Genomic DNA, 17,225 nt, shown 5'->3' on the forward strand with positions numbered 1-17,225 from the left:
GTGCACGGAAGATTCTTCAATTTCAGAGGCGTTGCCGTTAAGACTAATTTTTTCCATACGAGAGGAACGAGTCGCTCGGTGGAATTTATAGAGGACAATTTAGTCCGACGGAACGAAATGTTAGCGTTTCAACGTTACGAGTATCGACGATTAATCGGCGAGTTTCGAATTACGTTTGCCGCGTAGAAAGTTCGACGTTGACGAATATTCTCGAATTTTGTCAGATTCGTGAAAATAATTACGCAAACAGTTTTCTCGCGGAACGTGATCGAATATTCAACCTTGGCAATTTTCGATTCTACGTTCCAGAAACCTTTTTCTTCGTTAGTTTACACGAATCGACGATTCTGGAAGATACACGGGAACGCGGCTTATTTGCCGCGCTAAAGCGATCCGTAACAGTTTCAGACTCGTTTCAGAGTCGCTTTGTCTCGTATCACGGCAACGTTTCACGGCTAGCGAATGCTGTACAGCTAAAACGCGTAATCGCAGTTTGGTAGCGCGATATAGTCTCGATATACGCGGAGGATGGAACGCTTTCGTTGCGATTTTGGGAAAAATTGTATATCGGCGATTCAGCTACAACTGTTTATCGAAGCGACGCGCGCGTCGAATTTAAAACGACGCATCGCCATTGATCCGTCCGGTATCGAAATATGTTTATATTATATATATATATATACGTATGTTTGCGTCGCTATAACGCGTAAGATACACGCTGTACGTTTCTATAAAAGCGTTTCTCCTTCGGGGATTAGCGAGTGATCGACACGTTGTAATCGAGTGTTTGTCGTAAGACGATGAATTGCAACGTTCGTTAATCGTGTAAATCAATTGCGAATTTGTACGTTCTGACGCGCAGACTTTGCGGAAACGTCTCGCTTCGCATCAGAGCTAGCAATAATTTAAGGTCCGGTTATATAACGGCGTACTACTAATTTCGGCTTTTCACGCGTTAAATGTGGCGGCAATTTTCACAATCGTGATCCAGATTTCGAAGATTCGGATTCTAGTTAATCCGGATGCTTCGAAGAGACGGAATCGGTCGGTGGAAGAATATATCCTCGGCTCCGCTCTTATTCGTCTCAAGTTGAACGTTTATTTCGCGTGTTAAGGCGCGTTTTTAGGAGTTAAGACGCGTGGACAGGCGTCGTGTTACAGGCGAACGCTGCTAAGCGTTGTTCGCGCCGCAAGTACGTATCGATCGTTCGCAAACGCCGGTTTCCCGATAAAAATACCGAAAGCGGTCGAACGATGCCAAAGGCCGTGGGAACAAAATATACGACTAATAGCTACGCACGCTGCACTACGACGGAGTTAAAACGAAAAGTACGCGTATGAAAAGGACATTCGTCGATGTACGATCGGGAGAACGTAAATCCGCGTGAGATCGGTGGTGCGAAGCGTTCCGTCAGTCGCAGCGTGCACGAGTTCCTTCGATCGAACGTTTCGCGTTCATCGACTGATCGGATATTTATCGCGCGACGCGTGCTGCGTTCGAGCGGTTTTGATGGGAGGCCGACGATGTCGCGAGGTCGTCCACGGTGGGGCGCCACATTCTCGATTCGTAAGGTTGAACGTCGGGACGACGAGAATAGCGAAGAAACGGGCGCGGATCCAGAGAGCACTGACCCAGTATGTCCGTCCGTCGTCGATTTCGCTACTCGCTTCCCCCGCTCCGTTCTTCCGTTTTTTCGTTCTTTCGTTCTTTCGTTCTTTCGTTCTTCCGTTCTTCCGTTCTTCCGTTCGCGGCAAACGCGGCGCGCAACAGCGAAAAATCACCGTCTCCCGACTATATTTTCTCGCACTTATTTTGCCCTCGCCGGTAATTGCTACGAAGCGACAAACCAAAAGAGAAAAAAGAGAGAGGAGAGAGAAATAATCGGGACGTCGCGATTACCGCCACGATCGTCGTATTGGCGCTAGGTACGTGCACCGAACCTGCTATTCGTCGATTTTATCCGCGAAGTTTAAGCGCCTGCAAGAACCATGCGAAGCGGATAAAGCGACAAAGCGTAGGTCGCTAGAAATACTTTTACGCGTATCGATATCGATAGGGTAGTAGGGTGCGGGTTTCCTTGAAATTAACTCGTGTCGCACAAACGACGTAATTCAAAGTAATTTGCTGCGAAGCAAATCTTCTTACGAACTTATATTTCCGATACGATCGTTCGACGGTGATTAAAGAGAGACGTATCTATCGTACGGATAATGGTGGATACAAGTTTCCGAGGATCGAAAGTTTTCCCCCCGTACGCTCACGTATCGACGTTGTCGTGTACGTAATTTACAGAGCCCTACGAGGTAACCTGTCCGCGCCTATCGTACCAGGCTCGTATCTCCTCCTTTTATCTTCTTCTTCCGTTATCCCGATCCTCTACAAGCGCATAAAGCGTTCGCATTGTAACAACCTTTTACCTTTCTCCATTCTCCATTCTCCATTCTCCTTTCTCCTTTCTCCTTTATTCCGCTCCTATCGCCTTAATTTCCGCCTACTTTTCGCGATTCCTTTCTTCGGATCACAGCCGAACGTCTCTCCGTCTTTCATTGCCGCCACGTACGCGTTGGCGGGAGCGCCGCGTATCGCGAGTCCGGACGATTATTTTTTCGACGCGCGTCCCAAGAAATTTATGCACCGCGCCGGGTCGCATTTTATCTTTAGGGCCTGCCGCTACCAGGAATTCCTCGGAAATCGTACGCGTACCATCCATCCCCACCCTCGTATATCGTATCCTCGTATCCATGCTCGCTCCGCCCGACGCCGACCGGCGGATCGCGTGCTTCGTAGATTCGGTAGAACGCATTGGCGTTCGACGCGGCAAAGAGGATCCGTCGAGTTTTCGCGAACGGAACCGTTAATTCGTTGGCCTCGAAAATAAACTCGAATCTCGAGCGTATCGGCTTTCTTATTCTTTTCGTCGATTCTTCTTTCCCGTAGATAAAGCGCGTCGCGATGATATCTTATGGGAACGGCCCGGGCCGATACGACGGAGCTACGCTAACGTCGCGATCCGCGCGAATACTTTTGCTCTACGAGGTGATCGTTGGCGCGAACGACGCTATTTTTCCCTAGCATCGATCAGAGTCACGTCCGATGGTTGGCTCGGCCGATAAAACGAATCGGTGGATTTTCTCGGAAACGAAGATGTTTACAGGCAAATTTCACCGCTTACTTTAACACGATCGAAAACCGATCGTCTCTTGGTCGCGGAGAATGTACGCAGCTTCGACGAAGCGAAAGACGTCGATCGTTCTCTTGCGTTTGTTCGCAAACGTGGATGATACGTAGGTACGACGTATTGAATCTTTTCTCCGGTGTTTCGTGTTGCAGGTGAATACCAGAAACGAATGGGCATCGTTATGCGAACAATTCCATCTACCCAATGGCTGCGTGAACAGCGGGGTTGGCCTTAAACAAATTTACCTCAGGTAAGTTCCTACCATCGATCGCTTTATTTTAGAAACTCGCCGAGCTCGAACATCGCGTAAGAAACAAGCGTATCGCCAAGTGTATCGCATGTCCTCTTACGAACGCGTCTATCTCTCGGATTCAGAGAGCGTTTTAAGCAAAGTTTCGGAATTTCGGACTGTTCTCGATACTTGCGATTTCTATGGGGTTACGTTACCGCGGAATATCGAGCTTTTCTTCGCCGCTGCGCGTTCTTTCGTCGTTGTGATTTACGAAATAACGGAGCGATCTGTGCGCGTTTATGCGCACAGCTGTACGGGAAGTTGCGCGCGAGAAACGTTCCAGTCCGTGTTACCATACGTAAATACGTGAATACGTACGACACACGAGGCTCGTATTCCGCGAATTTCCGAGTAAATAGACGAAATGGTAGTAACGCTTATGCTGGTGACGCGACAAGCGTAACTATAATCCGTGTGCTCGTAAACGAATAAACACGACCTTAATTCGCGCGTCTGTGCGTCTCGGCGAATAACCTTCGATTTCGTCCATTTACGAGCGAGTAATGTTGTCGCACGAGTCTACGAGTAAATAAACGAATTATACGTCGTGTGCGACGAAAAGGCAACGCTCTCGAGATTGGTTCTCGACGGGATGGGCAAAACGTAGGTGAAAAATAGACTTCGAAGCGTAAGAGTAAGCGAGGAATTTGATTCGGGGTGAGCGAAACGCGACCGACTGTCGTGGCAAGACGCGTTGTGCTCCATTATGTCTGGCAGTCCGCGAGCGTCTGCAAGAGTAGGAGAGCGGCGATGTTTTACCGCGCGGTCGGCACTAGTCGGCAGCCGCGTATCGGCACTCTGCTACCTACGCCCCACCACCGCCGGCATTTTCCGTATCGTATAGTACGTACGTTCGTTCGTTCATTCATACTGGCCTCGCTGTGACGAGAGCCACGTGGTTCCTGAGTCGGTGTCCTCTCTCTCTCTCTCTCTCTCTCTCTCCCTCTCCCCCTTCCCCCTTCTCTCTCCCCCCTCGATTAAGCTCTCTCCGTGCAACCTTGTTACCGTGCGCCGCTTGCAAACAAGGACGCCGGTCGATTCTGTCGCTTCTTCGCCGGCTCTTTCGACCACGACCACGAAATTCCCGACCTATAGTTTCACGCAAGCGATGGACGATGTTTTCGTTGTTAATCTCGCGTCGCCATCCATCTGTGATACAATTGTGTGTAGGTTCGTAACGGATCGAGCGGATCGAGAACCGCATAAATTATCCAAACGTTCATAAGGTACTGCATCCAGATCGTCCTATTGCCGGAAGGAAATAAATTCTAGAGGAAGATTACCGGTGTCGTTGCTCCGTTGCACGCGGTTCGCGAGTAGCGCTTTGCTCCAACTACCTACCACCGCGTAGCTATGAAACATAATACCAACTATAGAATAAAAATATGTAAGATAGAACAGTGTAGGCTAAAACGGAAACAAATTTATACGTAATGGGCTATATTTAGCGCGTTACAGGTAAACTATCGCAACAAAGTAAGAAGGCATAGCGATATCGAGCGGTAGTAGCGACGGCCCGTGCGTGGAACGACGGCTCTCTTCGACCGATTTAGTATTCGCAAACGTTGCGTCCTTTCGACACCCACGCCAACATTCATCGATATATCCGCGTATTCGATTTCCTACTTTACTTTTGCGAGAAATATTTGATTACGGTTAAACGTGGCAAGAAGCGTGTAACGCGTTACACAGAACGCGGTACATTCGATATTAATAACATCGAATATTCTTCCGCTAGTTTTGCTCGCATCTACCGGCTAGAATCGCGGTAAACCGAGAACCTAGAATTTAAGTACGTTTGGAGATACGAACACGAAAATATACCGAGTCGATACGATTATACTTGTACGCTTGAATCTTAAATCTTAAATCTTAAATCGATCTTAAATCTACCGTAGATGGATAATTGTAATGGAGACGGTGTAACGATCATAAGTGGATATACAAGATCGCTTTTAGCAATAACGGAACGCTGACACGCTGACTTTAGCGCGAACGCGTTAGCTGTTGGATCAGTAGCTACGACCGTCCACGTCGAAGTCGTCAATTTTTCGATCGAAGAAAGTCAATTTTTCAAAGTCTCTTTTTCACGTACTTTCGTTCCGATAGTTGCGATAGCTCTCGTTACAAAGTGGACTCCGGGGATCGAAATTCCGCTTACGAGAAGAAATCGAGCCGCTTGCGAGAATTATCGCGCTATCGTCTATTAACGTTTACTAACGTCTATTCGCAACCATCGATCGCAACAAGGAAAGGAAAACGTTGCCTTCCGCGTATAAACGCGCGTAGTTGTACTCGGGCAAATTCCAACGCTTTATTCTACGTCCGTCGTTCGACGTATATAATTATCGTAACGTTAAAGGTCTCCGCGATTTACGTATTTCCAGCCCTTACGTTACGCTTTGTAAACGCATTCGCTGTGAAAGATACTTGTTCGGATTAATCGGTTAACGCGTTCACAGGTGTCGTAGCCTTCCGCGTATTCGTGCGTTCGATCGACGTGAAATTACGCGGTTCGATGGAACGTAGCACGAAACTTCGAAGCAATTCGAATCGTTCGTAGTCGGGTGTTCCTGTTGCGAACGAATTTTTCCTTTCGTTCGAAGTAACAGGTAATCGCGAGTAGTTAGCGGCCAGATACTTTGGAAAACGAACGTTCGACCGTCGACCACCAGCTTTACGCTCTTTTAAACGGTGCTTTTAAAGCGACTTTCGGAAGGCAGGAAATTACAAACCTGGAAAGTGTCGATTAATTCTGGTATCGTTGGCCACTACGACGGTCTCCGTGGCGGTAATCGCTATGGCCGGCGTATTCATTTTCCTTCGGTACCTTTATTCTCTTACGTCTTTGCGAAAATATATCGATATCGATATTCCAGTCACGCTTCTACGTACAGTTTGACACGGGTGTCGGACGTTCGTCTCGAACGCGACGCGAGCACGATGATAGATAAATATTGGCAAAGGAGGATCGAAGGAAAGGAAAAGAGATAAAAGGGGGACGAGACGAGGGCATGAAAGTAGAGTAGAATTCGATGGATCTAAATAAACGAGATTCTAGGTAGCGTGGTCGGTTGGTTCGTAGCCGGTCGACGCGGAATCCGGCGAACGCGTGACTTCTACCGTCATATGTTCCCGGCGATTCTCGATTCTCGATCTACGCGACGGACGGCGAATGGCGCACGGACGGACAGGGGGCCAGAGCGAACCGCTGGTCAAAGCGCTGGTCCGTGCTCGATCCGCGTCTACACCGAGCAGCGGCCAATCAGGCTCTGGCTCGGTGCTTCGACGATCCGCACCTTCCGTGCTCTACGTCGGTGCATGAATGGATCCGTTGCACCTACCCCCCCCCCCCCCCCGCCACTTTCTTTCGCCCATCCACGACCACGTCTACTCTGCTCTATTCTATTCCATTCTACTCTCCTCCCCTCCACTTTTCCTTTTTATCGTTATTATCGTTATCAGTCGTGCAAACTCCTGACCGTTGTGTTTACGCGCGACGCTCTTTTCCTTTTGTTCGTTGCTGGTCGCGGTTAGTCTGCCCGTTGCGTCGAGTCGGCTACGACTGCTGCTTCGCGTAGTACCGTCTTCCTCCCCGTGAAAAAATTGTACATCGGATAAAGTAATCGATTGTAAAGATAGTAGGCCTCAAACTGACCATTGTAAACGACCATAGAGAATGTAACGCGTACGATCTTCCTTTGTAAACGGAAGATAAGCATTGGTAGGCAATACGGATGCGCAACTGTAGGCAGAATTCGTAGGCTGTATTTATACCTATGAAAGAATATGATTCAAAATATCGAAAGACGGTCGTGATCGAAGAGCAGTTAGCTTTTCTAAAGTTTACTAAAAGTCACGCGACGCAGTTCCGTATGGAAACTCGAAGGGATCGACGAATGAGAATGGAACGGAGATTGTCAAAGGCGATGCGCTCGAACGATATTTTCTTGGGCCATTAGCGTTCTTCGAGGAGAACACACGGCCCAGCGTCACGTACGTTTGTATTCCGTTAGGTTCGGCGGCCGTCTTTCGTATTCGTAAAGTCGGTACGAAGAAACGATCGTTTATCGTTTACTATTGCCGAAATTAGATATTTCCTCGTCTGTCTCGATTCGATGGACGAATAAAAGGGATCTAAACGCGATAAGAACGGTAGTTTAAGCCATTTTCGGCTATTTCTTGCCTGCATAGCGTAGAGTGTCAACTTATTTGTTAGTACAACGTATTTCGCTGCGAGAATATAATCGGATAATTTAGCGAATTATCGTAGCACGTAACAGAGTGGTGTGTTATTTCAGGTATCTGGACAGGTATGAGAAGGTACATTTTCTAGGAGAGGATGGCCAACAAGCTGACGACGACGACGAGGATTCTAGACACAGAAAGTGGTCTGCCAGGGCATTACACTCCGTTCCTCTTACTTATAATCATCATCAACACAATGTCGCAGGTAATTATCAAATCCCATTACCTTAAAGTTAAGTCCCTAAGCCCTATCCGATAACTAGATTGCTGCTACGGAAATCAATTTCAACAACCGGTAGGGATAACGGTGACGAGTTAACGACGCAAAATCTCAGCCAATTAACCTTGCGTTACCGTAACCGCGTTACGCGTTACACGCTTCTGCGAAAAGAACTACCGACCCTTTGTGCGCCATCTTCCGTTCCTCGTTCCTCGTTCCTATCCGATATCCATCCGAATTTTCGAACCGTCGCGCCGTCCTGCCTTTCCAATCGCATTTTTGTCGCGCGAAGCCCGCAGCGTTTGCCGAATCGCGACCGCTGAATTTACGATCGTTCCTGATAAACCGTTTTAACCGAACTTACGCAGCCCTGTACTCGTCGCGCCGCATTTCACATGTACGTGCACACGCACCAACCACTTTCAAATCCGTTTTCCACCGTGTATCGTTCCTCTATTTTTCTCTCTCTTTCCCACTATCGTCCACGTATACATGAATTTAGAAACGTACGTGCATCACCCAGGTATATGGATATCATGCGTGTGTGCGAAGGGGGTATGTATACGTGTCAGGTGCCACGGTTCAATAATTCGCCGCGTTAGCAATTTCCGTTTGTCAGAACTTTTTCGTTCTAGGTTCGGGTCCGCAAAAACCACCGCTACGCCAGACAACAATGCGTTAACAGTGTTACATTCTCGGTAGATACGTTTCAGATGCACCGCTTACCGGTGTTTTATTCCCAAAACAGGAACGCGATTAAACTACGCTCGTGTTCTAATCTCTCGTTTTGCCCCACTAGGCTATTCGAAGCTTTCTCTAGGATAATCGAAAACTCGGTCGGTCCAACTAGCTAGAATTCTACGAAACGTTTCGAACAATGTGAAAAGCCTACGAGACTCTACAAAGTTCTTCGCCGAACGTCATACGCGTATGGCTCGTTGCGTCCTACTGACCACTTACGTTTCATAATCGCATTTTCACACGTGGAATTTCGATAGATCGTTTCTAATATCCGCGGAATATCCGATCGTTCCGGTATTCAATTATAAACTTCCCTCCGCGCGAAAAAATGCATCCGTGTGTAATTGCATCCTGGCCCAATTAGTTCCAAGCGCGCGCATTATCCTCCGCGCTCCTCGCTAATTCGTTAACGACGATTTATGTTTCACCGTTAATCTCGGTCGAAATAACACGTTGCCCTATGCGCAAGAAGGAAAGAGGAAGTGGAATTGAAAAAAGTTGCGTGAAACGCTGATAGAGAGAAGGAGAGAGAGAGAAAGAGAGAAAGAAAGAAAGAAAGAAAGAAAGAAAGAGTAGCAGCGTCGAAGAGCGCGGCGCGGCGGGTCGGTACGGTGGTTCGAGGCGAGGCGGCTCAAGTGCGTCTGTGACGTGCGAACACGCGAGCGCAGGGGCTTCGGAGAACCGAATTGAGCCGAGTCGAGTCGAGTCGAGTCGAGTCGAGTCGAGTCGAGTCGAATCGAGCCAAGCCGAACCGAGCCGAGCCGAGCTATGGAAACAGGTGAAAGCTCCGAAACGTGTTTCGTAAAAAAGCATCGGTTAAGTGTGTTGCGAGAATATCTGCGCTCGCGCTATAAACGCGCACTACATGCAGCATGTCGAGGCGGCAACGGGTTATTGACGCGTTTCTACGGAGCTGTACCGGCCGAGAGGAGGATGTAGAGATAGAGAGTCAGTCTGGCTGGAATGCGTACGTCTACGGTCTACGAGATACAGACGTATATACGTAAATATACGTGCACCACGGCCTGTACATGTATATTATATGCACGTATATTATATACACGTATACACGTACACGTATACGTGTACATGTACACGTCGATGGGACTTCGTGTGCCAGGGAGTGAGAGTAGAACGCGCACAACGTGTGCGAGATAATTTAATGGGCAATAATCATGACACACATAGAATCGCGCATACACCTCCGTGGCCGCGCTTCGACTGTCGGAACGCGGGTCTATATTTTCTGCGCATGCGTACGATCGACTAACAGCTTCGTACCGAACTGTTCGTCACCCCACTTTCCTCTCTGCTCGTTTCTTCGTTGCTCTTTCCTTTTCCTTCCCTCTCTTTCCACTACTTTTCGAACGACACGCCGGACTGGGAACGGTTGGGTGCTGAACGTTCGGTAACTTAGCACTTTCGGCCGCTTCAACGATTTCCACTGAATTCGCCGAAACTCCGGATTGACCCGACCGCTAACAAACCTGACGTTTCCTCGCACGCTACTTCTCTTTAAATCGGCTCGAACACGTTGACTTTTATACCGTCGCGACCGGTATAGTTTTTCGCTATAGAGAAAACTGGTATTCCAAGCTTATTATTTTACAATTTTCGCAACATACGTTTGATAATTTGTTCGTTGAAAAGACGCGCAGGTATTTCAGCGTTGATATTTTATTATCGTTATTGCGCAGATAACGTGTACAGCGTTCGCTTATGCATGTCTCGTGTAATTTAACGCACGTTGCCATACGATTAATATCGCCTATTTTTATTCGACTACTAGGACGGGCTTAATTGTATCAACTAATCGTCGTATTCTTATTTCTTGATTATATTCTCGTGTCGATCTTAGAATCGTTTAAATCAAGCATTATCCAATATGTTCTAAGAACAGGGATAAACATTTTTATACGAGCAAAACATTCTGGCATCGTTAATAGATCGTATTGATAATGTATCGTCTGTGTGTGCGAACTAGCTTTTAAAATATACTGCAAATCAGCAAATTCGTGCAATAATAAATCCAATCTTTTTAACACACTTTTCGAAATGGAATGCTAGTACGTAATTACGTACATGTAATTTACATTGATACATATTTACAGCGTATGCTATCTTCTCTTACATCTTTCGTATTTTCATTATAATTTTTCAATAAACCTTACTGCGACTTAAATCTGAATAACGTTCTTTCTCATTTTTATTCATAGAACATATTCATGAACCGTGGCTTATAAAGTTGTTGCGCGTCTTAGATTTTTAATAACTTAATTTCTGTACAAGGTACAAACGTCAAACTCGAATCGAATAAGACGATATTGATTCTAGGTTTATTTAAAAAATTACTATTTCGTAGTTACCGATGTTATCTTATTTTTGAAAGAGATTTTCCTAAAGTTGCCTCGATTATACCTTTTCTTACGATAACGTTTTAAGGTATTAATTTGCTCAACAGAGCCTCGTTTTACAAACAATCTTCGTGCTGAGATAACAAATATGACCGATCTCATAATCCAAGAGCAATAATAGCGATACGCGTATTTAAAAATTTGAAAAACCTACGAATACTTGTATTTAAGAAAGACGAAGAACATTTCACAATCCTTATCGCAACTACGATATTTAAAAAATAATTCTTTCCAAATTTGTAAAGGAAATACCTACGCGTAGCAGATGTTTGAAGATATCGCGTCATAGGTTGGGCAATTGCGTATCGTCTATAAAATTGTTTGTAAAAACAATGCGTCAAAAAATTATTCGCAATTGGAACGATATGGTCATTTGTAAAATCAACTAGATGCAGCATGATGCGTGATTTTGCGATGAAATAATGGGCGTGCACCCACAAAATCGATGCCCCGCGTTTAAGGAGCGTGTACATTGTACACGTATATGCATACACGCATACACGCATACACGCATACACGCATACATATATCGGTGCGAAGCGCTATCTTGCTCGCTCGCGCTGCATGCGCGCGTCCATGCGTAACATTATATCGAGGCGTGGAAGTTTGTGTGTGTGGCGCGCGCGCTAAACCGTTCGTTAAGCATTCGCTACGCGTAGTCATTGAATTGAACTTCAACGTTGCCACTGACTAGGTTCATCGACGTTCGTAACTCGCGCTTCCGTTTCTTCTACGTCGAGTTAATTCGACGGAAAACAGACGTGCTCGTTGATCGAGGCGGTTTGTATGAAAAACGTATCTATCGTTTTACGATAACATTTTTCAGCCTGTTCGATAGCTATCTTGCACGATAGTTTCGACTAAAACTACCTGAAATAAAATAACGATTAGATAGATCGACGTTAGTCGATATCTGAATAGATGCCCGGATGAATAAATAATTTGTTATTGGTGTTTAGTAATGTAAACTAAACTTTTATTCGAGTTTAATATTTAATTTACTTTTATTCAAATTCGATAAATGCTTGATAACGAATAATTGGTTATCTCCTAGCGTCAACATCGTGTATAACGTTAAAGAGCGAAATATCAATGACATATTTGGCTCGTTAAATAATAGCTCACGTGAAATTTCGTTGCGTTTCTTAGATTTTCTTGACTAAAATCCACGCTTAACCTGAGTTTCTGCGAAACCCGGTGCTCGCAATCGACCAGATAATGGAAATTAGCCCAACGATATGATCGACGAACGATTCTATGATACGAGCGACGTAATCGAATACAAAACGTGTATGCATCTCATAAGCGTTTGGTTATATACGTTCTGTTGGTTGGTCGAATCTCGTTACGTTGGAATACGTGGATCGGCTAGAAAAAGCGGAATCGGCGGAAAATTCGGGAAAAAGCAAAACAAATATCGAGATCGAAAGAGAGGTACGAAAACAAAAGAGAGAAGTAGCGTGGTGGGAATGAGAAAAATGGTGTGCGCGATAAAGAAGCGTAGACAGAGATGGAGACACGATGCGAGAGTCACAATCAATAAGCGTTTGCGGGGATAGGTGTTCCGCGAGTCCTCGATCCTCCCAGCGTAATACAGCATTCCGCGCGCTTGCGCGATGCTCCGTAGCTCCCGATTTTAACCCCCACCAACTCTTTTCAGCTCTACGCGTTTCTCCCCACTCCGTCGCCGTCTTTTTCTGCCTCCGTTTCGCTCGTTCTCTCGGTTGCTACGTCGCCTGAATTCTAGCGTCATCCAGGTGAACCGGCTACTCTCGCGATCGGTGACGTCTAGACTAGACTGCGTGCCATCGATATACGAATGCCCCGGAGCCGGTTGTGCCACTGCATACGCACACACCGGCGATAGCTCGTTAACGGCGCGGCGTTTGTCCTTTAAGGCCAATTAGCGGCGTCGCGTGCGCAGCGCCCCCTACACACCTTGCGCATTACTCGCTGGTAAAACAATGTCCTTAACCTCTTACGATTCGTCGTGTATCTCTCTCTTTGTATTTATCGACAGAGAGAGAGAGAGAGAGAGAGACTCGATCAAATTATCGATTAATTAACTTGTCACGCTGACCGAGAGTCAGCTTGGACGTATGCGTTTCGAGTATATGCACATGTATGCGCATATATGTACGTAGTCGAAGGGTTATCGCTTTAAATAACTTTAGTGATCACCAAAGTGCTTGGTAGGATAAGAGGTTTACTAGGTAGTTGAGCTTAGTACGCAGTATTTAACGCGTAATCGATGATTTCTGATAAAAGATACAAATAAACTATAAATATTCTCTCTCTACTTTCAAACGGTTATTGTCTCGCGTTTATCGTATCGCGTACGACGGATAATCGGACGCTGAAACCCGGCTCGATCCGCCTTTTCTTAGCAGTTTTCAGTGTTTACGCGGGAGAAGCACAATGGAGTTTAAATTACTCTTCTATCGCTTATCGGCCGCTCTTCTGTAAAGCCGTTCATTTACACGCGAGTGCGTTGACGGGACGCGGGAAAAGACAACGAGCGCTGGAGGACACTGTGCTCCTGTCATTGTTATCGGCCACGAAGAATGAGAAATAACCTCGGTGGTGTTGCGTCGATGCGCGTATACACGCGTGCCGTCTGCAGCCCTCTCGCCGTTACCGTGATAAGTATTCGTATTGTTCGATCGTCGTTGAACTGTGAATTTTCATGGTAAAACTGTAAGAAGAAAATGAACTTTCAACGGCGTCGGTTTACACTATTTTCATCGGCACGGAGAGTCGCGTTAAAACGGTTTACGAGCGCCTCCTTTTAGAATTTCCGCCGACATTTGGCAGCGTGTCAAGCATTCTGCATGGATTATTAACACGCGAACTTTATATGTACTTTCGCGATGATAAATCGTTTCTCCTTTTTTTCGCCGATGATGTAGAAATGTAGGGTATAAATGGAAATGACTACGTCGAGTTGACGAAAATGAGATTAACAGAAATTTTTCTATATTAATAACATATATATATATATTAATTTTCAGAGTTAAATTTAAAGAAAGAGAAAACTAAAAAGCATTGGATAGGCGACAAAGTTATTCTCAAGTTGCCAGTGCAGGCTGGGAGGATTACGACGATTAGAATTTAACGTTGTTGTTTCGCGTCACGTTTAAAGGCAAGACGGCGAAGAGGATAGGAGAGTAGAGTAATCGGAGTTGATAGGCATTGCACGAGCAGCAATTGCAGTTATTAAACGCGATTCCGCGGATCGTGCAGGCGTGCAAACGCGCGAATTAAACGCCATTTCGACTTTACTTCGCAGCAGTACGTCGACAGTGAAACGGTAAAACTCGTAGAAATTAGGCTTTAACGATTGTGTTTGAGCGGACGATGAAATTTGAAGGAAGCGCGATAATAAATAACAAGTCGAGCGTTGTCAAGTTGCTACGTCGATCGCCGTTAGTTTACGCGTTGCGATTGAAAATCGTAATTGCTAGTGCAACGAGTAATGGGACGTTGCGTATCTGGAACGAACGATGAAACGATAAAATTAGGACGTAAGATGCGTAGCGCGAGGAAAGTTCTGCGACAACTCGTAGGCCTGGAAGCGAATCTTTGCTTGGCCGATCAAAGACGACTCGTTACTCCTGCCAAGAATGGGCTTTTCGTGTCGTTTTCGAAAGTGTCCTCGATTATTGCCAAGAATTATTCTTACCACGATTTTACTTATTTTTCTCAAACTGGCCACCTATAATCCCCGTTACGTAACCTTTTTCGATGAATTTTTCTCGCAACTTGCTGACAAACAGATCGATATCGAAGGAAAGATTACGTCGATTACGTCGTCGCGTAATATCGACGATCGTTAATATTTACATCGATCGACGCGCAATAATTTATGACGCGTGCTACTTGCGTCGCGTATCGAACGATAATTCTTTAGGCGATATTGGCAATCGTTCGATAATAGGCAAATATTAAGCCTAATATTTCGATGAACGTTTCACGAACGTTCCGGTAAGGGATATATAAAAAGATATCGCGAAAGAAAGAGCGAAAAGATGCGAAATATTTCTTTGATAAACGCGTGCAATACGTTTTTGCTCGTTCTTCTTCTCCTCTTTCGTCCCTTCCTGTTCGTCTCTATCCGTTCTTCCACCGCTCTCGAATATTTTCCGTGTTATCTGGTATTACTACGTTTGCAATAGATTTTACTAGATTTAAACTAAATTCGGAGCAATGTCCATTTTATGGTCAATCGTACGATAGAACGTTCTAGATCTAATGGCTGTTTGTACACGAGGCGTAAGCTTTGTTTATTTGGATCGCGAGCGATCTTCGAATTTACCTGGCAAGAAAAAGTAAAAACGAGGCCCGCTTTTCTAGAAGAAGCAGAGAAGAAAGCTTAAACGTAAAGCGTGCCGCGTCACGAGATAAATCGTATATTTTATCGCCTCGTTCAAGCAGAAATACGAATACGAAAGAATCTGGACGGGCAGAATTTTATCAGCGTTATCCTTTTTCTCGTCCTTACCGCGCGCCCGTTTTTCGTTTTGCCCCGTTTCTCCCTCCCTGGGCTTCCGCCGACGGATTCCGTAGTTTCCGGCCAAAAGTAGCATTTCTCCCGGGACGCGCGATATTGATCGCGGTTTTGCGGCTGCAAAAGATTACCGCGATTTGCGATAATATCGCAAGTTGCAGTCTGTTCGAACCTTGTTACCTAACCTACGCCGTTGGAAAGAAAGGACGATTCCTAGCATCGCGTTGAAACTCGTATTCTTGCTTTTATTTTACATTTTTGAAAACGATCAAACTGACCCCGTGTTTGTATAGTTTGATTCGTCGATATTGTATTTATCGATATTCCATTAGACGCTTTTTATACGTAGTCGAACGCCCACTCTACCAGACAGCCGGCAGAAGTAGTTAATTTTAGTTGTACTATCGTACCCTGTACCGAATGAAGATATAAATATCTCGGAATGAAAGAACATTTATCTTAATTTTGCCTTACAATTTATGCGAATCGCCGTACATCTCGTTGAAATCTACGTAATCCGATTTATCGCTAAGAGCATAATGGTCGACTTTGTCTGTCGATTGTTTCAATTTAAAAGATCAGAAACGAGCCGATCTACTTCTCTGGTTTCACGCAGTTTGCTTCTCCTCGATCAAATATTAATCTTTTTTCTTTTTTTTTTTTCCTCTCTCGCCGATTATTCCGTACAACCATACCGCGTATACGTACGGTAAGTTTAAAGTATAGAGAAAATTCTTAAAACGGCCGTGTCGATTAACGATTAGGATGAAAAACGGGTGAAAAACGGCGCGTCCGATGCAGATATTTTCGTTGCTTCGTAGAAATCTGGCCCTGACCGTGTACAACCTACTTACATTCGTGATTTGTCGATCACACCAGTTGCACGAGGCGTCGTCGCCGGTCGGCTAGCGGCGAGCGGATCTTCCAGTCTTCCTTTATTTACGAAAGAGCCATTTGCAATACCGTTCGAACCTTGATACACCGTTTGAAAGAGGGGCGCGCTTCTTTCTCGGCATTAACGATATACGTAAAATTTCTAACAAATATGATAAATGGCAAAGCGAAAAAGTTCGCTTTGGAAAACCAGCCACCTGGAATTAACAACCGTGTACTAAATTCTCCGACAGCGAGCAGGGAAAACTGAAGTAAACTGCCATTTAAAAATGCTTCGATTTATTAGTTTTACTAATAAATATTACCTCGCCGAGGTTCGCGAGAACACCGGTTAAATTTGCATAGCGTTACGTTACGCGCCGAAAATTTCTCCAACTTTGAAAACGTTTAGCGATCGATGTATTTTTGCCAGTTTGTCGCGGCAATCGATCACGCGTCGTCTATCTATTAAACCGATACTTTCTATTTAGCTTTTCTATTGGTCGCGTTGTTAACGATATCGGGAGAAGCAACGAAACGAGTTAACGGCTCGATAAGAAGAGATGATCTGGATGGCAAACGTTTGCCATCGTATTTCGCGTAGCTGCGTGTTATCAACGGAAAGAAAAATCGCTCGAGATCGTTTGCGACGTTTCGCGAAACGTCGATTACTGTACTGTAACGATCGATAAATATAGCACAGGTTTACTATAGATATATAGACGAGACTTTCCCATCGTCAATTAGCAAC

The 17,225-nt window shown here is 45.4% G+C and overlaps 1 protein-coding gene across 4 annotated transcripts in view; it reads left to right on the forward strand.

Annotated features, from left to right (window-relative positions):
• The window catches only part of LOC126915053 (AT-rich interactive domain-containing protein 2), a 56,895-nt gene that overhangs the window by 27,401 nt on the left and 12,269 nt on the right, over positions 1–17,225 (forward strand). For all 4 annotated transcript variants that reach the window (XR_007710007.1, XM_050719366.1, XM_050719367.1 and 1 more), the window contains exons 3-4: positions 3,332–3,429; positions 7,773–7,924. Coding sequence is in view for 3 of the 4 variants with exons in the window: in XM_050719366.1 (XP_050575323.1) it covers positions 3,332–3,429; positions 7,773–7,924 (250 nt within the window). In the remaining variant the exon portion in view is untranslated. The remainder of the gene's footprint in view (positions 1–3,331; positions 3,430–7,772; positions 7,925–17,225) is intronic.

Source organism: Bombus affinis, chromosome 4, assembly GCF_024516045.1.
Source record: "Bombus affinis isolate iyBomAffi1 chromosome 4, iyBomAffi1.2, whole genome shotgun sequence".
In the NCBI taxonomy this organism is placed as follows: domain Eukaryota; kingdom Metazoa; phylum Arthropoda; class Insecta; order Hymenoptera; family Apidae; genus Bombus; species Bombus affinis.